At 42.1% G+C, this 27,695-nt stretch overlaps 1 protein-coding gene across 5 annotated transcripts; it reads right to left on the reverse strand.

Annotated features, from left to right (window-relative positions):
• Positions 1 to 885: 885 nt before the first annotated feature.
• On the reverse strand, positions 886 to 27,565 carry pum2 (pumilio RNA-binding family member 2). Of its 5 annotated transcripts, none has more exons than XM_057352279.1 (23): positions 27,396 to 27,565; positions 25,614 to 25,980; positions 25,091 to 25,159; positions 24,201 to 24,306; positions 23,108 to 23,295; positions 21,341 to 21,516; positions 20,895 to 21,189; positions 20,326 to 20,419; positions 20,108 to 20,206; positions 19,878 to 20,026; positions 18,720 to 18,837; positions 17,995 to 18,135; positions 17,554 to 17,856; positions 16,550 to 16,777; positions 10,303 to 10,570; positions 10,090 to 10,219; positions 9,846 to 9,974; positions 9,465 to 9,602; positions 7,188 to 7,313; positions 6,758 to 6,829; positions 3,557 to 3,678; positions 3,235 to 3,427; positions 886 to 3,162 (listed from the first exon to the last, which is right to left on the reverse strand). In XM_057352279.1, the coding sequence occupies exons 2-23, from the start codon at positions 25,965 to 25,967 to the stop codon at positions 3,031 to 3,033; spliced, it is 3,630 nt and encodes a 1,209-aa protein (XP_057208262.1). In that variant the 5' UTR covers positions 25,968 to 25,980; positions 27,396 to 27,565; the 3' UTR covers positions 886 to 3,030. The 5 variants fall into 5 exon arrangements, with proteins under 5 accessions (XP_057208262.1, XP_057208260.1, XP_057208261.1 ...); XM_057352277.1 differs by having other exon boundaries at positions 9,840 to 9,974; positions 27,396 to 27,564; XM_057352278.1 differs by lacking the exon at positions 27,396 to 27,565 and adding an exon at positions 27,199 to 27,321 and having other exon boundaries at positions 9,840 to 9,974.
• Between the last annotated feature and the right edge of the window lie 130 nt (positions 27,566 to 27,695).

Below are 27,695 nucleotides of genomic sequence, written 5' to 3' on the forward strand. Positions count from 1 at the left end.
GTATGTAGTTTGCTATGGATGAATCAAAGTGACATGTTCTCTACTGTCCCCCGAGAAGGGATAATGTACAGATTATTGCAAAAAAGATGATCAAAACCCATTTCTTTGCATCGGAGTTCTTCTATAAATCTCTCACCTGTTTAAGGACCACTCCCACGCAACCTTGATGACGTGTTTGGTTTTACATACCTGCGGATATTCTAAATCAGGGGTCTTGGGAGCCCCAGAACGTTTTAAAGGAATTTTGTAAAGGTCTACAAAACATTATTGGTTCATTTTTCAAGTGTTTATCTCTTTTTTTTACCTTCATCATTCTAGTAAGTTTCTAACTACAGTTCTCCTTTTCACACTCAAAGTTAAAGTTGCTACAGCACAAATACATTTGAACTGAAAATGTCTCTTTGGGGTTATACACATCCAACAAGTATAGACAATTATTTAAGTTTGGAAACAGTACCTTGTCTTTATATCACATTTACATTTATCTAACCAAGTTGAAATGTTTCTTTATATTTCCATCTATAATTTTTTATGCTTAATGTAGGAAGGGGGTCCCTCACAAATCTTATTTGGGGGTCATTGGGATTCTAAAATTTGAAGACCCCTGTTGTAGATCATATCAGTAGTTACATAAAGTACCCATGGTTATCAAAATGAATGCACATTTCAATGTTATGGTATTAAGGTTATTAAAAAAAGAGTTTCACATATTAAATATTTGACAGATGATGCAGAGCTGACTGGAACCCCGTTGAACTACTTTGGAAAGAAGTGTAAGATTGTGAGCCAGGACTTCTTGTTTGACCTCGCTTTCCTTCTAAACTAAGGAATGTTAAATTCGTTGGTGTGAATTGATGGAAATAATAAATTAGTTGGACACAGAAGTCAAATGTTAGAAGAACAGTTTAATCATACATAGTCACAATTCTGCTTCCAAAAAAATGAGTTATTTTCTCCTCGTCTAACATCTGGAAATGTACATAAGGCCACCTGAAAATGTACATGACTTTGACAGTGTGACAAAACTCATATGTTCATATTTATATAATTGACAATATCTTACAATTATTTCACTTACAAGTTAGTGGCTGTTCCAAAATACAGCACTCCTTTATACAAAAATAATTCTTGTCGTGTGTGATATTTCCACGGTAGCAGGTAGGACCAAAGACAGCTTTTTTATCAACGAATTTCGATTATTTTACTCAACTGCCACACGTCAAAATGAAAATGTCGACAGAAGGTGTCGCTGCTCCAGGTACATCATGAGGCAGACCTTTTCCGAGAACGGATTAAAACAAAACCGCCTTGAGATTGTGAGGCCATAAAAAGATTTTCATCCTTAAAATAACGCTTGTTCAAAGAAAACTGTATACATTATATTCGAGGGGAAAGGAGTGATGAATATTCACACATCAAAATGCACATTTTTGCTCATTTTTTTCTTCCCCAAAAAGTGTAAAAGACATTCCATTTACAGCGTTAACGTTTACAAATGTACAACTGTACAGACAAAATAAAAGCAATCACTACGCGATTTAGCAAGGCCTGTCCAACATCACAACTAGATACTTTTTTTCTTCTATTCAACTAATAAACTTACACTTAATAACTCCACATATACTACATGTATTCTACATTTATTCATATGAAGCAAAAGAACAAAAGCCATTAATATACTAGCCATACAGAAAAGTTGTGTGGCAGAAGACGGCAGCGCCACGTCCGATCTCATCCCACGCATTTTCGTTCTCGTCTCGCGTTTAAAAAAAAAAGCTAATCCAAAGCTAAAAGTCCTGGGATGGCACCGCGGACGAGGTTGTCGCCTGCCCATCTCGGCATCTGAATGCCGTCTAAAACTCAAGCGCTGCCCCCCTTCCACCCCCACCCGAAAAAGAGCAACAATTTCATATTTACTTGTACATAAAGATGCTATACATTTCGCCTAAGCTATTACAATGTAAAGAGATGATAATCAGTACATAACCATACCGTTTCTAAGGCAGTGTTTAAAAACAACTCGACGGATAGATGTTTCACAAACATGATGACAAAGAAAAATCATTCCACTAAACATTAAATCCAGACGCGGCATGCCATACCCCTACCCGGCCCCCCCTCCCGAACCTCACGTACCTGCCCCCACCCGAACGGAAAAATGAATTCCAGGTTTCCATCACGGTACAACTGGTAGCTGTCCTCCTCTGATTTAAATCCAGACGTCCTTCGAAACGGCAAAAGCGAACCAAGACGAGATCTTGGTCATTGGTCAGAAATGGTCACGGTGGGACATTTAGTATCGCAACCGCTCAAATGCGCTCTACTCCAAGTTGGGTCAGTTAAGAAAACAAGCACTAAAGATGGAGCACACATGAGGGAGGGAACGAACGAGACTGCCGGCACACCAAACCACCACCGAAGCTCTTTAATTGGAACTCTTAAAGCCAACTCAAGAGCGGTCGCCTACGAGTAAGTTTCTTTGAGATCGGCTGACTGGTTCATTTCATCGGCAGCTTTGGCATGTGCACCGTCGTCTTAAAACGGGCCTTGAATGTGCCACGCTGCCGTTAAGAATTCTGGCTAAAAAAACGCAAGAGAAAGGAAAGACGATTAAAAAGGATCACCCAGTTTGGCCTTATGAAGTCACTTGCTGGTGTAAATTGTAAGAATTTGTACGTTTTCAGCAAACGTCTCCTTTTCTACAGAGAATTTACAAGGTAAAAAAAATGTACAAGATATTTACTAGAAAAGAAAAAGTAAACAGTCAGTTACATCATAAACAAGAGTGTTGTGCTTTACCCAGAAAACAGCTTCTAGACCATGCACTCTCTCCGGTGGGGGGACACTGGCGACTGCGCCAGGAACGGCAAAAGGGCACGGTCAGACGTCACAGCATTCTTAGGTGAAGCCCACCTCACTTTTTATTTGGTAAAACCCCTATAGGGTGACGGAGAACTCCGCGGTGGAGAGGAGATGCCCATAACAGACGTGATTTGAGGGGAAAGGGGGTGAGGGTGGGGTGTGAGCCCCCTACATGAGGCCGTTGGTGGGGCCCCCGATAGGCCCCAGGTCTGAGCCGCTCTTCATGTAGTACTTCTCCAGCTTGGCCAGGATGTGTTTTCCGTACGTGTATTTGCGAAGAGTGGCGATGTGGGGCCGAATCTGAAATAAGCGGCACGATCTCAGAATGAGGCATACAAAAGACATCATTCATAAAACCGACGGGATTTATACCTTGTGCATGATGATTTTGCGCTGGGCTGGCTCTGCCATGTCAATCATTCTCTGCACCACGTAATTGGCGTACTGGTCCTTCATCATGGTGTAGAGGGCGCTGTGGGGGCCGTCCTTCTGACAGCAGACCTCATCTATAAGCAGGGCCCTCTCCGCACGAGATGAATGAATCACGCACTTCTCTACAACATTACTACAAGACAGATTTTCAAAACACATAAGCCAAAGCGCTCTCACAAATTTCAACAATCTCAAAACCAGTAAAACAAAAAACGTATGTTTCGGTGACACCAAAAACGAAGCAAATAATGCCTCAACTGACCTTGCGAATTTATGCTGACTCAGAGCCAGAACCTTCCCCCTGACCTCTGCCACGATCTTGCTCTTGTCTTCGGGACGCCCGTGCTCCAAAACATGCTGAATCACATAGTTACCATACTGATCCTGTAGATGGAGAGAAAGGGGATGTGACGTTATCGCAACAGTCCGGTATAAAAGGCCATTTTAATACCATAACCCCCTTAATAAGCTGAAAATCCAAAACCAGCAACCAATCGCCACTGATGAATTAATAGGGCTGGGTCAAACATATCTATTCTTCGATCGATCTTCAATTTAAAGAAACAATATCGATTCGGGAAACCGAGTCGATTCTTAATGCACCTGCCTCAAGAGAATATGAACTGTATTTCGCCTCTCGACCAGAGGAGGGCGCCATTATTCAAGTTGAATTTTGAAATCGGTTTTATTTCTTAAACATGTTTCAAGTTGTTGGTTACTCAAGCAAAAGTAAAAAGTAATTTCAAACAATTGTGTGGGCTATACTATTAACGTGAATGTGTATTTATGTATTTAAATATGGATTCCATGTCTGCAAAACTAATATTTTAAATGAAATACGGATAACTAATTTATATGGTTTCAATTCGATTCAATGTTGATAAGAATCAAATCGCCAAAATGGTCTCAAAACCCAGCCCTATGAATTAACACTATATTAGCGCCCATATTTTCTAGGTAAACGATTGGCAACAAACGTGCCAACAATCACTGTGAAGGTGGCATAAACCTGTCAAGGTCAAAATCTCTACGAGGACGTGTGGCATTTGGTTTGAACCCTCCTGCCAGTCTTAACATAAAGAATCGAGTAGTGACTACGTTTTGGGTTGGTTCAGTTGAACAAGATTAGTTCAGCTATTAAAGTGATAGTTCACCTAAAAATGTTAATTCTGTCATCATTTACTCACCCTCTGCTCATTTCAAACCTGCATGTAATTTACTTTTATTGTATGGACAAAACAACAATGCCAGTAAATGGGTACCACCGTTATTTGGTTACCAACATTATTCAATATGTGACCCTGGATCACAAAACCAGTCTTAAGTAGCACGAGAACATTTGTAGCAATAGCCAAACATGCATTGTATGGGTCAAAATGATCTATTTTTCTTTTCGATTTCCTACCGTAAATATATAAAAACTTGATTTTTGTGAGTGTGTGGAGCTAAATCGCTAACAAAAATGGCCAGAAATACACCTACAAACTTCACTCGCTGCTGCCCGCTCTTTGGGAATTACCCACTCAAGTTTGGCATCTATATAAAGCTTAGATTTCCCGCTTTTGGGTTTATCTACTCTCCACAACGTCATTACAGCGGTAAGCCAACAGAGAGCGTTAAAACAAACCTGTTTCTTCTCCGCAACGGCCTGCTACAGCGCCCCTGATTAACAACTTTAAAGGCCATTTTCTCAATAATTTGAGTTTTTTAATATTTTGATTTTTTTGCACTCTCAGATTCCAGAGTTTCAAACAGTTGCATCTCGGCCAAACATTGTCCGATCCTAACAAAGCACACATCAATAGAAAGCTTTTAGGTGATGTATAAATCTCAATTTTAAAAAATTGCCCCATAAGACTGGTTTGTTGTCCAGGGTCACATATCTTCGTTTGTCTTCTGCGGAAGAAAAAAGTCATACAGGTTTAAATTGCCAAAAGGATGAGTAAAAGACAAAATTTTCATTTGTGGGTCAACTATCCCTTTAAGGATGCCTGCTACAAATCACAGGTGTTGATCCGGAATGCTCAGGAGTGGAGCGGAAAAAGAAAACAATTGTGAAGCAAGCAAGTACAAGACCAGAAACGTGAATTGCGGAGTTTAGGAAAATATCACGTGAAGGAAAGAAAACAGACCTTAGTCAGAGAAGACGGCGTATTAAATTTGATGCAAATTAAGGTTAGGGTTAGAAAGAAAGTGAAGAATGTGTTGCTTAAAGGTTAAGTGTCTACTTTCTGCACCACTGTCGTCATCAAACGGATCATCAAAAGAAATTTCTGAAACGCTCCATTCGTCTACTAAGCTGACACTAATATTTTGAAATGAGTGCAATAAAAAGTGAGTCAACTCCCATCCAAACACACGAGAGGTCAAATGCACTTCTTGGGTTAAAATGTGCATCTCTGTGTATTAACGTAAACACGAAGTAGGGCCAGAAAAAGATCCGATTTAAAATACTACAAATCTATGCATTAGGCTTTCTTAAAGTGTGTCCTAATCAGTGTTGGGTGTAACTAGTTACAAAGTAATTAGTTACTGTAATTAAATCACTTTTCCTTTAAAAAAGTAAAGTAAGGGATTACTCTATTTTTTCCTGTAATTTAATTACAGTTACTTTAGATGTAATTGAACTAAATACTTTGTGTAATATATGTGTGTGCAATAGTGGAATTGACATCAAAATTCAAAGTCTAGCTTTAAAATCCGTGCTTTAATGTATAATTCTCACATTTGTAATACTTTGGTCAGTTAATAATACTACTTTACTTAGTTTTATATTATTTATTTGAATGAATTAAAAGAGCCGTTTCATGTCTATCCTTGAATCACTTAACTAATCAAGGTTGATGTAGGATATAGAAAGTAATTAGTAATAAGTAATTAAATACTTTTCGGAGAGAGTAATTTGTACAGTAATCTAATTACACTGTTGAATATGTAATTAGTAACTAGTAGTTAATTACTTTTTCAGAGTAACTTGCCCAACACTGGTCTTAATAGACCAATCACTGATTCCCATTAAAAAAAAAAATCACTGGAATTGGGAACGGTTTACTCGACTAAGTAATGTTTAACTTATAAATCCTTTCTACATTTCACATATTAATATTTCTCTCTTTAATAGAGCATGTGCAGTAGAATGTTTAATCATCTTTAAACCACACTTGTATTAATATAACCTACAGACATTTAGGTACCGTGACACTCACAACCTCACTGGTGCCAAATGAAATATGCCGTCTACTCTTGAGGTCAAAATTGTATTAAAAGTGGATTTCAGGCAGACAGAAGAGCAGTAGGCAGCCATGAAGAAAGGCAGGCAGGCGGGTGAAAGAGGACAGGAACCCTTCAGAGCAAACGGTGACTGGAGAAGAAGCGTCTAAGTGTTAGACAAAGGCTGGTTAAGAGGGAGACGAGGAGACGCCAGGAGGTTTTTATTAGGAGGAGGAAGGCGCGTGACTCTGACCTTGAACAGTGCATCGCTGGACACTGTATAATATGTTTTGGGGGTCATCTCCAATGAAACGCCTTGATACTTCTAGATAAAATAAGTGGGGGTCAAGGGGTGGGTGATGTTTTGCATCAAAATCCATCAAGCACATCTAACTGGACACATGAACACCCTTCACAGCAACTGAATAAGTTACAATAAAATTGGCAAAAGATATAAATGCATACGTAGGTCATGCAGAAAATGTCATGCAATTGCCTCCACCCCGAACCGTTCTCAGGGAGCTCATCTAATTGCGTGGCCTCTCTTCCATTCACCCTACATGTCACACAATCCTTCAAACCACAACTGTTTGTAAATTTAAAAGAATGAGAAGAGAGGCCACCCACTACAGTAAATGTGGTATACACCCGAGAGATATCAGCGCCCTTTCTGGAAAACGTACCTGTCCCAGTTGCTCCGAGTGCTGATGAAGTTCTTCCAGGATGGGCAGGGTCTGCTCCTGGGTGCAGTGCTCCAAGATACGCTGGATCACCCTGCAGCCATACGGGTGAGTGGACAAAACAAACACCTACCAAACACGCACACAAACAAACAGCGATCAAGTCTCTGTTGCAAATTCACTTTAATGGGACCATATCCGGTCAGCCTCGATATGTAGGCAAAAGTACCTAATTATTTTATTACGGCTTTAAATAATTATACAGTAATGCCTGGGTGACTCTCACAAAATCTTGCTTTTAATCATTAAAAAACAAAGTATGACATGTTTAAAAGCATTCATTTAAAAACTTGAAGACAGAAAAGATCTTAAAAAAATCTCATTGCCGTAACCATTTAAGATGGTCAATCCCATTGCATGTTTTGCTAAAAAATGAGAAGCCGTGATGCCCAAGCAAGTTTTGACTAATCATACATAATGAAAACATTAATGAAGTTTATATTAATAGAAAATGATACATGTAATGTTTTTAAATGCAGAAAATGACCTGTATCTGTAATGAGAATCTAAAAATAATGTAGCGTGACAAGAGAATATGAAGCTAATAGGAAAATATAAAATAATCCTGTTAGTCATTTGACAGGTACTGGTAAATGTGTTTCTTCAATTGAAATCCAACTAAATGTAAATATCTTTGCGTGCGTGTGTGTGTGTGTGTGCAAACAGTCCTTTACAGAGGGCGAGAATATCAGTCATGGACACTTCTTCACTGCTTCATTATTAGAAATGAATATTCTGTCAATGTTTTGTCATTCGAGAAGATCTAGTAGAACATTTAATGACATTTTTCAGAATATTTGATGTTTAATCCGTTTAAATTATAACATATGATGTACTCAGACAATTCGGGATGTGTTACGGTAATGAGAATGTTTAACAGAGAAGCAATTAAATACAAAAATAACTCCTTTTTATCTGAAAAGTATACTTTGTGCAAGGTAGAGAACATAATTGTGATTATTATAATCATCTTTGTGTTACCAAATAGTTTTATAATTAATCTCGAGAATGACACGCCTCTTTTTTATAAACCAGTCAATGAAATACAATACCCAATAGGGATGGGCGATATGGCCCTAAAACTTTATCACGATAATTCCTGGTATTTCTTGCGATAACGATAAAAATGACGATATATCCATAATGTCATCCACCGCTGTTTTTTGCGTCAAGTGATAGTAGCTGCATGTAGTCTAGACCCTCAGAAAAACAAATATTATCAAAAAGTAAAACTTACCCCAAATCAAACAGCTCCTAAAATATACCTACAGTGTTTTTGTAAATATAAAATGTAATAGTGAGATTCGACTTCAGAAGGTTGTAGTAAAGAAAAGTTAAATGAACTAAAGCTCAATAAACACATCATGTCATACCTAAAACTGTATATATTCTATTGTTGGGTGGAAACGATCGATCGCATCACGCTGTCAATCACTCTCTCTTGAACTGTGTGAACCTTCTCTTCTCACAGCAACATACACTGAATCTGTCTATGACTCGCGCTACAGAAAGAGAACAGAAAAATGCGGGTAAAAGAAATCTAATTAAATAATCCATGCTTTTATACGCTCATAAACGTATTTAAAATAACGTAATACAAACTCGCATGTGTACCGTATGTAAACAGGCAGCAGTGCTGTGCGCGCTGTGTCGCTATGAAAGCACATGTGGGCGCGAGCTGCGCACGGGACGCTCCGTTCATCCTGTATATAACAAGCAAGAAATCATACTGAACTATTTGCGCACGCGCACATAACATCTAACGAATGTTTAAATAAATACTTTTAGCCAAACTAAATGTTGTGGTGTAACGCATTATGACTATCAACGAATACTTAACAAACGAATTAAATAAAACGAAAGTGAAACTAAACATTAACTCGGACGCATCTACAGTGCCAACCTAAACGAGATTTAGAGCTTTAGTGCAAACTCTTTCTCAGCTTCACGTCCGCCCTCCGCTATACCCGTTTTCACTTCACATGTGAGCTGTGAATGGGTCTCACAAAGATATCTACAAAGAGAGGGGATGAAGTCATCAACTAGAATTTATCGTTTATATCGCGGGAAGACTAATTCCTATCGTGTGGGGAATTTCTACCGGTATATCGCAAACGATATAATATCGCCCATCCCTAATACCCAAGCGATTTCCTCTATCCCCATCTTGTGCCTAGCCCTAAATGAAATAAAAAAGAAACAAGCTTTATGTCATGATACCTGGCCCTGGAAGGCGTCAATGATGAACTGAAGAGCCTGGGGTTGGACACACTCGATACATTTCTGCACCACATGATTCCCATTCTGATCCTTCACACACTTAAGCACATGGCCGTCCAATTCCCGCACGATGTCGCTCTAAAAAATGGAAAAAAAGAAAAACAACGCTTGAACACAGTTGCTGTTGATCCCTCCATGGCTAAACTTGTCCTCTTAGGATAAATGAAGGCTTGAATGGTGACTTAACGGTAAATTTGCCAGAACTGATCTTGACTTCCACTTAAAATCACATTTATACATCATAAAATGCAACGGTTACTTTAATCGTGTCAAGGTGTAATGTGGAATGTGCAAAGGAAGCAAAAGGCAACTTACAATTACCTGCTGGTCGGAGGAGATGGATTCCAGAGCTTTCTGGATCACTCGACAGCCATACATTTGCAAAGCCAGTGGCAAAACATGGCCGCGGATACGAGTCGCCAGAGCGAGTTTCTGATCCGCACTACCAAACTACAGCAAAGATGAAAGGTACAGTTAACTGCAAATACTGAAACAGGTCCGACAGTTTGGACTATGAGTGACAGTAAAACCGTGCTAACCCGGCTAACAGGCCAAGACAAGTTACCTCAAAGAACTTCTGGATCACATAGTTCCCAAAAACGTCAGTCATGAGCTGGTACGCAGCCTGCAAGATCTCCCCGAACACCATCTGCCTCTCTGCGGGTGTAGCACGCTCCAACTTCTGCTGGATAAACCTGCACATTGAAAAAAATGGTGTTGCGTTATATCTCTGGGAACACTGAACAAAACCTTTGAAAATGTTGGTAGACGTTGGCACCTGGAGCCGTGCTGGTCTTGCGAGAACTCCACCATGTGTCCAGGCAGGTCTCGAAGCTGCAGGTTTGGGAAGCGATTGTTGCGAAAGTCCTCCAGCAAGCGGCTGCGTCCTGAAGGCATGACGTCCGAGCGGCTGTAACGGGCTCGTGGTGGGGGGAAAAGCTGACTGCTGGAGCTGAACAGACTGGAGGTGCTGCCCGAGCTCCTGTATTTGGCTTCCGCTCCTGGGGCAGCAGAAATAAAACGGCCGCTACCATTGGGCAAACCACCTGTGAATAGCAGCAAGAAAAACGGTTCGAGTTTGATGAGTTTTCTTCATTTTTAAAAGCAAATATAGAGGATTCTGTTGAATCATGTTCACAAGGAATGGCTAAAACAAAAGACTAGTATTCACAAATCATTTTTCCTCTATAAACAGTCCCTGCAAGATTTTGCAATCGCAGAATTTAACACAGTCAAACAAACTCAAAAACAAATTGCGGCAAATTTTGAGATTGTCACAGATTTTCCGCATAATTTAGCCAAAGACATCACGCATTCCGTCAAAGCCTGCTCCAAATGTCAAGCAGAGATATTATAGAAGGGAGATAGAAGGGTCTGTAACGCTCACAATTTGCTAACAACTTCCATTGCCATCTATTTAAAAAAAAAGTTGAATTATGCATATAACTACTGTTCCCAGAAGGAGGAAATCGAGGTACAACACATGACTATGGGATATCGCGCTCTTGCGCCATCTACTGAAGACACCTATATACACGCCTTAAAAGGCAAATGATGCATGACGACGTGGGCGGGACTGCCTGCCCACAGCATATAAATACAGTCGCATGTGTCATTCCCTTTGTTCAGTCCAGCTCTTCGCCGAGCTTACGACTGTGCAGGGCCAAGATGTGTTGTACCTCGTTTCCCTCCTTCTGGGAACAGTAGTTATATGCATAACTCAACGTTCCCATTCAGTCGGTCCACTCGGTACAACACATGACTATGGGACCTGTATTCATGCCCCGCCAAGTCGCTGAACTAAACGTAAGGTACCAGCACCGTCACTTAACCCATGCATCTCACGGAAGTGACGGCCCCTGGCCTGAAAATCCTGTGGTGAGCACGGAACGAGCCACTGTCGTCGCCGTGACATTTAGTCGGTAAAAACGAACAAACGTGTGCAGTGACGCCCAACTAGCTGCCGCGCAAATGTCCTCTATAGGGACTCCTCTAAACAGTGCCCATGATGTTACCATGCCCCTTGTTGAGTGCGCACGCACCCCCATAGGCAGGTCCAAACCCCTGCTCTTGTATGCAAGGGATATCGCCTCCACGATCCATTGTGAAATGGAGTGGCTTCCCCCGAACTGGATTGGCAAAACATACAAACAGTTGATCTGAGGAACGCGTGGCTTGCGTCTGCACCCCATACCTACGCAGAGCCCGAACTGGACACAAAACACGTAGTTTCTCGTCCTCCCCGGAGTCCGCAGAAACTGTTGACAGGGTGGGCAGCTCAAAGGGGAGTGTGTTATATGCCCCCGACAAGACTTTAGGTGTATACGCTGCGTTTGGGCGCAGCGCCATCTTCGACCCATCCAGAGCAAACAGCATACATGAGGGGGATGCACTGACAGTGCGTGCAGATCGCCCACATGCTTTGCCGATGGCAGCAGCAGTGCAGTTTTACACAACAGCATTCTTAGATCCAAAGAATCCAAGGGTTCAAAAGGGGGTCCCACACATCGCATCCAGAACTGAGACCAGGTCCCATGACAGCACCATTGGTTTTACAACGGGCCTCAGATACCGTGCCCCTTTCAGGAACCGAACAGCGAGTGGGTGTGCGCTCGGGGTAGCTCCGTTTATGCCCTCATGACAGGCCGAGATTGCCGCCAAATAAACTTTTATAGTGGAATGGGAGCGACCCTGCTCCAATAATTCCTGCAGGAACGTCAAAACCCCCGCAATCGGGCACTGATGCAGTGATAACGCTCTTTGCCCACAACAATTTTCAAATTTCAGCACATAAAGTCCCCTTGTCGATGGCGCTCTAGCACTCTGAATTGTTTCCACCACATTGGTAGGGAACCCCGTTGCCATCAGGTTATCCCTTTCAGCGGGTAAGCCCACAGAGACCAAAGCTCTGGACGAGGATGCAGAATATGCCCCCTGCTTGTGATAGTAGGTTGTAGGAGTGGGGAAGACGCCACTGTGCCTCTGACAACAACTCCATGATACCCATGAACCATGTCCGTGCCGGCCAACGAGGTGCCACTAGAATTAGTGACAGACCCTCCTGACGTACTCGGTCTAGAGTAGGTTGTATCAGATTGAGTCCCCCCTTGCCTGTTTATATAAGACACCACTGTCGTGTTGTCCATCCTGACTAACACATGTTTGTCCCGCAGACGCCAGGCAAAGTGTTTCAGCGCCAGACGAACAGCCTGCAGCTCCAGAAAATTTATGTGACGCTGTCTTAGCGCCGCTGACCATTCCCCTCTTACGGAGCTCTGCTGGCACAGAGCTCCCCCTCCATGTAGCGACGCATCTGTCGACACCACAATACGTGACGTCACCCTGCCCAGGGGAACTCCCTCCTATAACAAAACTGGGTTTCCCCAGGGAACCAGAGTCTGAACGCACAAAGGCGTGATCGTCACCCATCTGTGCAGATGCTGTGCCGCGTTTAATCTCGTGCTCGGTACCCATCTCTGGAAGGCACACATAAAGAGAAGAACTTCCTCTCTGCTGTCTCAGGCCAGGAGCAGGTCGTCTAAATAGGCGAACACTCTCATACCCTGGCGTCGCAACGGTGCCAGTGCTGCCTCCATGCATTTCGTAAAAATGCGTGGTGCTAGGGACAGCCTGATCGGTAGGACCTGAAATTCGTACGTGGCCTCCTCGAAGGAGAACCTCAGAAACTTCCTGTGCCCCGGGTGAATTGAGATGTGGAAGTATGCATCGGTTAGATCCACTGATGTTAACCAGTCTCTGGGACGCAAAGAACACAGATGATGTCATACCGTAAGCATCTTGAATTTTATTTGTCTGAGATGTTTGTTCATTCATCTCAGGTCTAGGATAGGCCGTAAACCCCCGCTCTTTTTCGGAAGGAAGTAACGGCTGTAAAACCCGTCTTCCGTGTTCCCCCGCGGAACCATTTGAATTGCTCCCTTCTGGAGGAGAGCACGGATTTCCCCTCTCAGCACAGGCGAATATCTTTCTGGGACTAATGATGCGATTACCCCGCCGAAGCAGGGGGGGGGCGCAAAAGAAACTGTAGTCGATAACCCCACTGGATCGAGCGAAGCACTCATGGTGCTGGGGCGCATGTGCGCCATTGTTCTAGGCAGACAGTGAGGATCCCCGTCATTACTCAGGGAATCTCCGCATCCACTTGCCCATGATGTTGTGTATGAGACATCGATGCACCTTTTACCTCCGTCAGTACGTGGCCTGACTGCAAGGTTAGTATTTCTAAAACATTCTGATTCTGCAGACAAAGCAAGACATGAGGCATTGTATGCTGAACACAAAACTTTATTTTCTTGTTTTTGACAAAAACTCAAAACTGAACCCTCCCTTTTGTAGGGTCTTGTCTGCACCAAGAGAAGAACACGGCTGCCTCGAGACCGATATTCTTCTCTCCGCTGCTGGTCAGGGATACGACTTTCCCTTCCTTGCTGCGGCGGGAATTCTGCTTTTCACTGGGGGCGGGCCTCGTCTTCCAGGACTGTACTGCTGTCTGGGCTGTGCACGCATTCTCTGTGTTCCCCAAGCATCGGGTCTCGGTGCTGCCGCTGGAGCCGGTCTTTTGGCCGGTGGTGGCCGGTAGACTGACCTGAGGCCCGCGTTGGAAGTCGACGGCCCCGGGGCGTTAAACCTCCGTGGCATCGAGCCTCTCAAGGACTCCGCCTGCTTTTTGGAATCCTCAAACCGTGCTTGGAACGCGCCTAGCCCTTCTCCGAAGAGCCCAGACGGGGAGATCGGTGCGCTGAGGAACCCACTCCGATCCCGCTCGGGCAGGTTAGCCAGGGTCAGCCAGAGATGACGTTACACCACCACCGTACTGGCCATAGCATGGCCCAATGACCCAAGAACCCCATAGGATATAATCCGCTGTGGAACGTACTTCCCCTATGAGCGCATCACACGGCATTCCTGCTGACATGGCCTCGCTCAGCTCTCCCAGGCAGATGGCTTGATATGTCTGTAGCAAGGACATAGAGCTCAGGCCGTACGTGCTTGCTCGCCGTAAACCCTGCCCAGTTGCTTAAAAGAAAAATGGCAAGGGCCTGTCGGAAGAGTGGGAGTGCTTGTTATACTCTCCGGAAAAGATCAATGAAAGAATCCTCCCCTGTGTCAACACCACCAGTCTCTACTGAGGCCGAAGGAGAATCCTGCATTTGTCCCGCCTGTAGCGTGTCATCTTAGAATTCCTCGCCCGCATCTAACGAGACAAGAGTCATCCTCTTGATAGACAAACTCAGGAATATTCATAGGGAAGCCCGTTTCCTCCTCTGCACGGTCACCCCAGGTCCCCGCGACCTCTGCGAGGACGGCCAAGGCTGCCTCTGGGTTGGTTTCCGTGGACAGAAGCGGACCATGCCTCGCTGCTGCCCCGCTAAGCACCCGCTCTACGAATGCTACACGCCGCTCGAGCGTGGAATGGTGGAGCTGCTGGCAATGTGCACATGCCCCGGGATTAGAGACAGCAAGCATAGAATGGACTATCCCCAGACACACCGGGCAGTGCTCGTGAGTATCCTTTTCTGATAGTGAATACCCACATGCCATAGGGCAGGGGCGATCTTTTTTAGACATTTTCAAAAGAGGTTTATTTAGCTGTTGTTAGCAGTGCTAAACTGAAGCTGAGAAACACACTTATTTTATTACAGTTTCAACCGGAATCACCACATGGGCTACCACTCGTGAAAACAGAATTGCGTGACTGTGTCCTAGCAGCACGGTGAAGAGCTGAAGAACAAAGGGAATGACACATGCGACTGTATTTATATGCTGTGGGCAGGCAGTTCCGCCCACGTCGTCATGCGTCATTTGCCTTTTAAGGCGTGTATATAGGTGTCTTCAGTAGATGGCGCAAGAGCGCGATATCCCATAGTCATGTGTTGTACCAAGTGGACTGACTGAATGGGAACTAGCCTCTGGTCTCCTTTCCTTCGTTCCGCTGAAGGCGTTAGCATTAGCCGTTACGCTTTTTGGCTAAAGGTTGCAGGCTAGTGGCTTTGAGTGAAGTTAGCCTCACCGATGTGTGCGTCACGTTCTTAAACAACACACCTGGAAACAACATAAAGCCATCTGATCTGTGAAGAAAGCTGTCATGTTTATTTCGGCGTCAATGAACATTCATCACAATCAACAAAATGCTGATTTCTTAAAAGCATGCGAGGTTCATGGCATAAACTCATAAACATTATCGCAGAGACATTTCCACAACCATAAACATGAAGCGGCATGAAACTAAACGTGATTGGCTGCTTGACCTGTCAGTCACAATGGCCTCTTGGGCGGGCCTTAAACTTCAAGCGACCAAGGTTTCCAGACCTTCAGTATGAATCAGCTGCATGCCTTTTAATCACAGGAAATGGATAAATAATGTTTTCACGTGGTAGTTTTAAAGAAGTGAAAGTGAAGTCAAAGTGACCTATTAGTCAGATATGGTGACCCATACCCGAAATGTGACCTCTGCATTTAACCCATCCAGAGAGTAGTGAACACACGCACAGCAAGTCGTGAACACACCCGGAGCAGTGGGCAGCTATCATCACCCGGGGAGGGATAGGGTGCTTTGCTCAAGGGCACCTCAGTCGTTACACGCCGGTTTTGGGAATCGAACTGGCAACCTTCTGGTCACGAGTCCGACTCTCTAACCATTAGGCCACGACTGCCCCAGTTCTTCAAAGAAGAACCCTATTTGCAAATTCAAATAGTTTGAATAAAATTTGAATAAAGCCGCTGCAAAATTAAGCATTTTAGGCAGCAGAAATCACAACAAATCTCAGCAAAATCCTGTGGGGACTGCTTTGTTCAGTAATACACTACAGTAAAGAACAGAGGATCTGAAGGGGCAAGACACAAGACCATACTAAGCTCTGACAAATGACAAACCGGTTTTACAGGGTCTTAAACTGGCGGTATTGAATGACGCTCTCTTGCCAACACCTTTTGTATTTCACACTGCAGCCAAATAGCACGTATTCAAACCGGTTGGATCAACCGACTGATCCAAGAAAACCTACCCAAGTGGAGGCTAGATGAGGACCCATGGGAAGAAGGCAGAGATGGTGGAGGTGTAAGAGGTGAGTGACCAGGTGTCAGGCCGATAGGGCTGGGCGAGGAGTATCCTAGGCTGTTGTAGAAAGGTTGGCCGATGGGAGTCAAACTGCTGCCACCTCCACGCTTGTACAGGTCAGAGCTGGCCAAAAGCGAGTCCCGGCGAGTCGCGCTGCTGCTGGTGGAACTTGACACTGCACATGGAAACAGAAATGGAAAACAAAAAAGGGAAACAAACCTCAAACTTCACAACACATGATCATTAGGTTGGTCTACATCTCACTGTACCACAAATCTCTGTTCTCTTTAAATCTGTAATTTAAAGGTGCAGGAAAGCCATTTCTGTAGAAAATTTTAATAAGGACCCAAAGTAGAGATACACCGATATATCGGCCAATAATCGGTATCGGTTAATAAAAGTGATTATCTAGAAGATAAAAGAAGATAATATAAGAAGATAATCTAAAAACCGCTGATGATCAGGGCTGATGATGTATTAAATATGAACATAAAAAATTATTTAACCTTTAGAATTTAGTTAATGCGAGTTAACCACCAAACTATCGGCCAATAATCGGTATCGGTCAATAAAAGTGATTTTTCACAATATCGGCCAATAGTTTAAAAACAGCTGATGATCAGGGCTGATGATATATAAAAAATTAACATAAATTATTTAACCTTTAGAATTAGTTAATGCAAGTTAATATAACCACCAAACTATCGGTTTCGGCAGATATCACTCTGAATTATTGGCTATCGGTATCGATGGACAAATTTAGTACCAGTGCATCCCTAACCAAAACAAAAACATTTGAGAGTATTTGCTGAACAAATTCTGTGAGCAGAGCAACGACGCAAGAAGCTATGTTTCTTTAGAATAGTAGTACATTTGTTTGGGTGTCGATTTCAAAAATCAACAGCGTTTCTCAGAAACCATTCACAGCTCGTTTAAAGTTTGACAACAGACCTGAGGAGCCGAAGGCACCGAGAGCAGAGCCGAGCCCCACGCCCAGAGATCCGCTGGTACCGCTGAAGCCCAGAGAGCTGCTGGGTGGAGGTGCCGCGCTTGTGTGGGAGAAGAGCGAGCTGCTCTGGGAGCTGGGTGCCACCGAGCCAGAACCGTAGAAAGAGCTGGAGGGCAGGCCGCTGGACTGTGGCGGCTGCTGCTGAGGTTGAGGCTGCTGGGGCTGTTGGCAGCCCATGGAGCGGTACAGGCCGTTAGCAGGACCGGACATGCTGTTCCCAGAGCCTGAGGCAGACGCAGCTGCGGCTAAGAAATATTAGAATTTCTATTTTTAAATATTTATAAAACAGTGAGTATTGATAAGCTTGGTGTAATTGAAACATGCATTCCATTTAATATAAAATCCTGAGAATTTTTTTTGTTCAAGGAACTGGTGATACTGACCAGCCTGTGCAGCTGCTGGATTGATGAGAAGTGGGGTCTGGACCAGTCGGACAGGTCCACCCAGGCCAGTGCGAGCCCCAGGACCCATTACAAGTGCTCCTGTTGGATCGAAATACGCTGTTTGTGCCAAAACTTGATAACCTGATTCAAGCATAAAAAAAGGTCTGGTCAAAACTAGAAAAACATTTCCAAACAGAAACTTCCTGGCTTTTTAAGATCTTGGTCTAGAAAGCACAATTTTCAAGACTTCACATGTACATTTAAAGGCTACGCTCCACTAGCCAACGGCTCAACTTTAGTCAGTGATATCACACCTACTGACTTCTTTGCCCAACTCTCTGTCTGAAATGAAGTTGTGAAGCACTTACACCGTGTCTACACTGGACGCAACATGACAACCTGCTTGTTCTCAATGGGTTTGTCATGTCGCGCCATATCCAGTGTGGACAAAATTTTAAATTATAATGAGTTCTAATGCATTTCTAATGTCTTGTCGTGTCGCGTCGGTCGCATCCGGTGTAGACATGGTGTAAATGGCTTTGATAATCTGCTTAAAATGGGACATTTCTGTTACAGAGAATCTGAGGCAAATGTCAAAGGCAAAGCTTGTTGAAATAGGTAAAGGAGCATACATGAACAAAACACGGAAGATTTTGTGACAAACAAGGAATATAAAAGTATCCGCACAAGTTAGAAGAGGAAGAAAAGATCAGCGAGTGCCCTACCTGGCATGCCAGTGAACGCCAGTGCTGGATTGGCTGCGGCTGCAGCAAGGGATTCCTGCTGACTCTGCTGGCTCTGGCCAGGGGTCAGAGGTCGCTGGTTGTTCCCTGCACGCATCACCTAATTGGTGGAGGAAAAAGTTAGACAATAGAGACTATAATAATCAACGGACCTAAAAAGTAACACGTCTCCTCGAGCGTTCTAAGGTTAAGTTATATAAAGAAATCTAAAAATAAATAAATGTTTAAATTAAAACAATGTTGTTGTCACTGCCATAGATATAAATAACTAGATGCCACATTAGCATCTGTTTCTATGGGCTGCTATACGCAAGTCGTCCGTCATATTGGAACGTTGCGAGCCGGTCCGTTAACACTCAAAATCAAGCTGACTGTGTACGATTATGATTTTTTTTTTTTCTGTAAACTCAAACATTATATCTGCTACACTAACAAGACAACGACGAAAGGTTATCCCATTTTTCGGGAATTTAAATGCCCGTGGTTTTCACAGCCATGGCTGCGCAGCGTTGGGGCATTCTAGTCAACTGTGAGTGACGTCAGTGGACCGTTCCAAGATGGCGGACAAGTCTACGTGTCAGGAGCGCTTAAATGCGGCATCTCGCTATTTATATCTATGGTCACTGCGTATGACGTACAACTGCATATAATTTTGTACAATAACATTTATTGAACTGATTTTATGTTACTGATGCAACTCCTGCATGCAGAGTTTGCTCCACATGAACAGTTTTATACAATATTATGCAGAGACACTTTCTGGCATCACTGTACATGCTGTTTGCTGGATTACAGAGTTACATCATCATAACAACAATTAAAAGATTACATATGACCAAAGTAATAATGGATTAGATCATTCTAATTTGAGGTTTATAGACGGTTTCATCAGACGCACACCTGGCCCGAAGTTAACTTCGGGTCTGTGTTTGATTACAATACAACAATTTATTTTATATTTAATTTATATCAATATTAATTTAGATTTATATTTTACTATATATTAGTTGTATTCAATTAAATGAAAACTACTCCACAGTTACGGATTCTTTGCGGCGGTCTACAGGAAGTTAAGTTTGGACCAAATAACTTTTGTTTATGTTGTTGCTGCTGAAACCATCTATATGCACTATAATTCACCTGTTGTCCCGGCCCTGGGCCTTGATTGGACGCCTGCTGGTTGGCAGAATGATTGGCGGCAGCAGCAGCTGCAGCCTGTTGCTGGAAAAGGTTGGCTGGATACACGCCCCATGGGACGCCATAGTACTGTGGAGGGACCACTGCTGGACCTAAGGGAAAACACGCAGATTTAGATCAGCAATCCCAGCATTCTCTCTGCTATAGTTGAAAGAGCATACACACGCATGTACCTGCAAGCGTTGCAGCTGCTGCCAGGCTGGCGTACGGGTCCGCTCCAGGAGGGGCAGCGTTGATGATGTAAGGGTTTGGCACAAATGCAGGTGCAAGGCCTACCGGGAACATTTAAAGTCACATAGTAAAGAAGAGCAGTAGATTCAAAGCAACACAGGTGAAATTAATACTTTCATAAATACACAATAAAACGCGTGTGCGCGCAAGGTGCCATTACCAAGATGCTGCTGTTGGGCCGCAGCGAGAGCGTACTGCTGTTGCTGCGCTGCTGTCAGCTGCTGAACGGTGAGATGACCGGACCTCTGGAACAACTTAAACACAAATCATTTGTAAATATTACATCACACATCACCAAACATTTGGCCTTTTAAGTGCTACTCTGCATATATCATGCAAATTGTAGAAATATCCCCCAAAACAGTCATTCTGCCATTATTTTCTCACCCCTGGGTTCTTGTTACCAACATTACTACTGTACAAATGTTGAAAGTGCTTTATTTGAAGAATCGTTTTGCAGCTTGTGCCATAGTTTACTGCCAAGCTTCAAACCTTCTTTTTGCGTTAACCATTTTTTGATTTTTGCTAGGTTTCAAGTCACAGCTTGATGGTTTCAAGCATTAGCTCTGTGTGAGAAACAAGCCAAAAGCTTTGTGCAAATGACAACAGAAGACAAAACATATGTGTTTCTTTTATGCCTCCTGACCCAGGCTGCATGGATGGCAAACTATTTTACTATAAAATAAAAATACTGTAAAAGTCGTTTCGAAATAAAGGAAGCAGTTATACCTGCTGTTGGGAGGTGTAGTCAAACAGGCCAACTGTAGCATCAGATGAGTCCACCTGAATTTGGTTCCCAGCATAATCAAACTGGAGTGATTCCATGCCTGTCTGCTGCTCCATGCCGCCCATGCTCTGGTGTTCCTGGTTTTGGAAGTCCTCGGTGGGAGGTTTGTTTGCCATAGGGTTGGGTGGCTGCAGAACATGCGGGTGGTGCTGCCCCATCATTTCCAATCCAGACTGACTAGGACCTAATCGTTCCACTGCTTCTGTGGGCGACTCCTGCCGGCTGCCTGGGGTATGGCTGTAAGAGATGCTTTGAATCAAAACACTGCTAACATTCAAAACTGCAAAAATGCTGATAAGTGAGAAAAACAGCTCACTATTTTTAAAGGGCTTTTCTTTATATACAATAACCTTGTCTATTAAAATATCTGCAAACAAACTTATCATACATAAAGTCTTTGCAGTCACGGTCCATTCCATTCAGTAATCCTCTAGCATTGCCTTTAGAGGTGTCCCCTTCTTCTCCGAGCTTCATCATCTCGGGGCTTTTGTCTTCCTCGAATGTAGAAGCAATTTCTGTCGGATCACCCTTTTCCCTGCCATCTGCATCTGTGTCTCCACCACCCTGAAATCATCAGAAATCAAAGTTAAATGTACCGATCCCTAAGAGAATAAACCTAAGAGTCAACCTAGTCTCACCTCCATATGACTTTATGAAGAGAAAACTAAATTGTAGCAAATTTTTGTTAAATGTATTGTCAAAAAACTATATTTTCCTCAAATCATCATAATACATTCAGTTGGCATACTGTAATACTCAAATGAGCCAGATGTGATTAAAACTTAAAAGCACACAGTGGCGGATTGAATTATAAGAACATTTCAAAATTATTTTTACTTTTTCTGAATTTACTATTTATAGGTATGTGTTGAGGTATAATAATCACTTGATTTATTCTGTGAACTACTAACAATCCTCCTAATCCTCCTAACAAAACTAAAACTGCAGGAACAGGTCAAAATAACAGAAAAGACACTCTGTATTTTTAAATTCAAATTCACTTTTAAGCAATACAACAGTAATATTTCTACATGTATTTAGGAAAAGTTCATAATTATTTCTTATGTGATAACCTGTGATTTTTCTCAGTTTTCATGTGTCTTGTCCAGTGTTGGGTAAGTTACTCTGAAAAAGTAATTAATTACTAGTTACTAATTACATATTCAATAGTGTAATTAGATTACTGTACAAATTACTCTCTTCAAAAAGTATTTAGTTTCTTATTACTAATTACTTTCTATATCCTACATCAACCTTGATTAGTTAAGTGATTCAAGGATAGACATGAAAGAAATTAAACTACATAAAGTAGTATTATTAACTGACCAAAGTATTACAAATGTGAGAATTATACATTAAAGCACAGATTTTATGGTTAGACTTTGAATTTTGATGCCAATTCCACTATTGCACACACATATTACACAAAATATTTAGTTTAATTACATCAGAAGTAACTAGGGCTGTGCAATTAATCGAAAATTAATTGTAATCGTCAATTTTGGCTTCAACAATTACAAAAACAAAATAATCCAGGTAAAACGATTATTGTGCTACATTCCATTTTGCAAGGATCCTCTCTTTTCTCGTGGTATAAATCCACAGCGCACCCCTTTCCTTACAGTGGTTCAGCTGTGCTATTTCTTTACATTTGTTTTTCAGTTGAATTCACAGTTTAAAAGCAAAGTTATTTATTTTCTATGTTGTTTTAAAGGTTAATGAGTAATTGTGTTAAATAATCGGGATCTCAATATTGGCCAAAATAATTGAGATTATGTTTTTTGTCATAATCGAGCAGCCCTAGAAGAAACGGTAATTAAATTACAGGAAAAATAAGAGTAATCCCTTACTTTACTTTTTCAAGGGAAAGTAATTAAATTACAGTAACTAATTACTTAGTAACTAGTTACACCCAACACTGGTCTTGTCATGCTGTTCGTGTTTCACATTGCTGACTTTGTCACTCCTGAGGTTTGATTTTGTTGAAATTCAACAGACACTGAACTGAAATGGCCACAATACATCTAGAAATGCAGATTACATGAAATTTTGGAACTTTTGCCTGTGTATACGATGTCAGATTTGACACTTTTGCCAAAAGAAAACTTGATCATATTATTTGTGAATAACTGAGAAGTGTTGTGGAGTTACTCACATAGCCTCCGTTTCTGTAGCGATCATCCATCTTGTCTCCAGGAGAAGAGCTCAGAACGTACTCCACCATACTCACACCCAGACCACCCCCCTCTGAGCGTGGGGAAAGCACTGAACTTGCATCTCCGTTACCATTGTAGCCCTGGCCTGGTCTCCTCTGCACCATAATAGGCTGAGATACTGAATGATCTACACACAGCCAAGAAAATTACCAATGCCATTATAAAAATCACTTAAAAAAAGATTCTAAATATAAAACATGTACTATTAAGAATTCAGGCTTTGACAATAATAGAAAATGTACTCGTTTTCTCAACCAGTTGTTGTTTTACTTCTAAACTACAGTGAAAATCTGTATTTAAAAACGCTCAGGATTACGAAATTTGGACAACGATATTAATCGGCCGATATTGGATTAATTTAACACCATCAGCATATCGGCAAAAGAAAGAAAAATGCTGATACCGATGGTTTATTAATTAACTAAATGGAGGCAATGACTTGCATGTCTGAATAATCCAACAATTATGCAAAATAATTAAATAGCAAGAACACAGACTTTATTTATTTACTAAAGAAATGTTCAATGTTAAGTCAAACATGAGCTAATGTTGTTATAAAAGATATATTGGATAGCAAAAATCACCTTTGAAGATTGTCATGTTGTCTTATTGTATTTATATCTTAACTTGTACCTCTCTTAAAATGTTAAATAGATCCAGTTCATGTTCAGTCAAATGAATTCAATGCAGAAAAAACTAGCTAATATTGTAAAGTACTATGCAATTGACCAATATCGGTATCGGAATCAGACGATAGTTGTTTGTTAAAATCGGTATCAGCCCAAAAAATCCTATCGGTGCATCCCTAATTATTTGGCCATCAAATAATTGAGATTTAATAGACTACTTGTCTCTTTTAGGCCATTCAACAATTAATCGTATACAGAATAAAAGTTTGTGTTTACATAATATATGTCTGTGCACTGTGCATATTATTTTGTAATGTGTAAAATATCTTTACAGGTCAATTTTCACATTCAACATTGACAAAAATGATCAATCAAAACACTATAGAGGTTTAAAAGAACTTACGGGAAGAACCCCAGGCATTGTCTCTCCATTCCTCACCCAGCATCATCCCTTTACGGCCATCCTTTGCCAATTCATCTGATTCCCACAATTTTTTTGCCGGAAGTAGCTGAAACAAAAGTCAACATATCACTTCTGAACGCGTTTAAAATAAACTGAGAAAAAAAAACACAAAAACCAACTACAAACTAAAGCACTTAAAGGGGTGATATGACATGGCTAAAATGAATATAATCAATTGTTTTAGATGTAATGCAACGCGTATACACGATTTAAGGTTCAAAAACGCTGTATTTTCCACATACCGTGCATGTTTGTATCTCCTCTTTGCCCCGCCTCTCTGAAACGCGTGGATTTTAAACAAAGCTCATAGCTCTGAAAAGCGAGGTGTGCTATGATTGGCCAGTTAACCAGTGCGTAGTGATTGGTAGAATACTGCAAGCGTGTGACGGAAATGTAACGCATCTTACCATAATTGGAACATCAGGTTCCTCTTCAATTGTACTGACAGGTACGCCCACCTTACTTGCGTATACATTTGGGCGGTCTTAGTCAAATCATACCACCAACTGATGTAGATTTGTGGGGGTGTGGTTACACGAGGTGTTTCAGGCAGGTCTGCGTGAGCATTCGCTTTTAGATAGAATGCACCTTTTGTTCCCACATTTATATTTTTGCAATTTTACGTGTCTAATACATGCATGGGCGACTTATAACAGACCAAAGACACAGAAAAACACGTGTTCGCGCCATATGACCCCTTTAAACATCATTAGGTCAAAACAATTTTAGTTTTATAGTTACTTATAGTTATATAAACCTAATATTGGCATTTACAGGATTGGGACAGTAATACAGGTCACAAAACAACGCTATATCATCTAATCACATACCTCGCCCATTCCACGAGACTCCAGAGCCAAGGCTTGAAAATCATAATTCATATCATCCACCGTGCGTACCTACAAATAGAAAAAGCATTTGTTATGTCTGCCGGCTCTACAAGTTTTCACTTTCACCAGGCTAAGCAAAGAAAAAACAAGTTACAGGCAACAACATAAACCCCTAATAGTGTAACTGGCTTTCAAGAACGCGTTACACGTGCTTTAGTTGCATTTTAGGTTTGTGATTTAAAGACCCCATGAACACACACCTAATGCAATAAGAATTTGAGTTGGATTGGACATTTTTTTCAAAGTTTTGAGAATGACCCCCAACCAATGCATGCTCATGTTATAATAAACTTCAAGAACGAAGACGTATCTAGACTAAAAATAAATCAATCGACAACAAACCGATTCAAATAACAATTAAATGTGTCCTCAGACACTGAGATCTAGCCTTCAAAATATATTGCGGATCAAACATGAGATCATCCCCAAGCAGATGTCAGTGCGCTCCGAGTCGCAGTCATACCTGGTCAACATGGTTTCCGTCCCCAGTAGGCCAGCGGTGTTTGCTAGTAGTGCATCCGCCAAGCTGCTCCCCAGGTTGCCTTTGAAAGAAATAGCCCACGGTGGCATCATCTTGGGAACGGCCACTAAGGGGAGGCTGAGGGGTGCCGGGGTTCGGATTGGCCCCACGATCCATCCCTGGCAAAGGGTGTGCACCTCCAGGCCCCTGCCCAGCACCTCCTACAGTGGCTAAAGAGCCTCCTGCGTGGACTCGGACCACTCCGGCCTCTGGTGCACCGTTTGTGTGCAGCATCCCGCCTCGCGTCTCCTGCCAGGCCACGTCATTCATACCTAGGATGCTGCATGGAACGCTCATTCCACGGGGAAACCTAGAGATAAATGTCCAGTTTATGCACACTTTGCCAATAAAACCAACCTGCTTGTACTGCAATCATTTTATTGATTGAATTACTTCTCCTGAACTGTTTGGTCTATTTTGAATATCTGGCATCATTGTCAGACATGGGTTATGCAAATCGCTGCCTTGCTACCTTGAAAAACTTGTTTTACACATTCAATAAAGACAGACATATGTAAACAGCACTAACATCCCTGTTGAAAAAAAAACAGCATATGCTGGTTTGGTATGTTTTGATGCTGGTTTAGCTGGTCATGTGCTGGTTTAAGATGGTCAAGTGCTGGTCCATAGCTGGTCAAACCCGAATCAGAACATACCTAACCCAGCATATGCTGGTTTTTCCAAAAGTGAAACAAATGTCCAAATTCTTAACAAAAAAATGTTTCTTTAGACTCACAGAAGAATAAAACACAACTAAACCATTATTGACACGTTTGTAACTCCATAAAAGTGTCGTGAATATAAGCGCCATTTCATTAATTTAAATACAAACACTTTCGAGTATCATAGGAACGAAGCTATAATTTCATACGATATTATGAAAATGTTATTGTTGCTGGATGTTTTTTTAAACCAACAGACCGATTTATTTATTCAACATTGAACTATGAAAATAGCAATGCGTTGATATCAAAGTGCTGATGAAATCATGCGTTTCTGTGTGAATGTTTTGGGTGGACACTGCTAGCACACTGCTAATGGCTAACCCACTGAAGATGGACGGAGGTGAAGTAAAGCTTCATTGGATATAAGGTAAACTGACACAAGGTTGTCTTTAATGTCGTAGTTTTACAATCCCCTATTAAAACGTTTCGCCCTAATAGTTGTCTTACTTAATCGAGTGTGTCTGTTTTTTTTTTTAGCATCACAGGGCCCGTGACTCCGCCAGTTAGCGCCTCGCTAACACTAGCACCAGTAAGGGGTTGTGTTAGCACAAAAACATATTTATTTACACGTAAAAGCTTCAAACAACGCTTGAAAACGTATAGCAGTTTATAAGTAAAAAAGCAAATCTAAACACGAAGCTAAGATTCCGAGGAAATCTTGCTGTGCTACGTTTGTCTCTGCTAATGTGTTAGCTCAGATGCGCGAGCCGCTTTGTTGATAAGACAACACAGGCCTCTCGCTTCTAAAAGTTCATTTGACAATCAACGGTGGTCTTAAAGACAAACTTCAAACAAATACACACCTCTTCGCGTTGTCCACGCGGTAAAAAAAACAATAGCGCGACTAACTGTTATATGTTAGCGATTATTAAATAAAGCTCCATGTCTGCTGGCTGATAGACTCACAACATGGCCCCCCTGCACGAGCCCCTAAACAAAAGGGGCAACAATTGACGCTCTCTCGCCGATATATCCATCACATCTGCTCAAAGATACTCACGCGCTGTGTGTAATGATGTTCAAGGCCGATGCTCCGAGGTTGTGAAGGACGCAATACTGTGTGTAAGTTCAGTTTCCGTGGAGATGTGGTGTGTGTGTTTTAATGATTAGGTGTTGGAGACGCTTGTGTAGGAGTTTGGGAGGATTGGTGCCCTCCTCCCCTGTGCACACACGCGCGCGCGCGCACACACGGGGCGCATCTGACATCAGACCTGCGCACTAACGTGTCAGTAGATCACATTTATAATCACTCAACCCTATGCAAACCCCACTGATTTGAATGCATTTGGTGATGTTTGAT

This window comes from Triplophysa rosa, linkage group LG15 (assembly GCF_024868665.1).
Source record: "Triplophysa rosa linkage group LG15, Trosa_1v2, whole genome shotgun sequence".
NCBI classification, from domain to species: Eukaryota; Metazoa; Chordata; class Actinopteri; order Cypriniformes; family Nemacheilidae; genus Triplophysa; species Triplophysa rosa.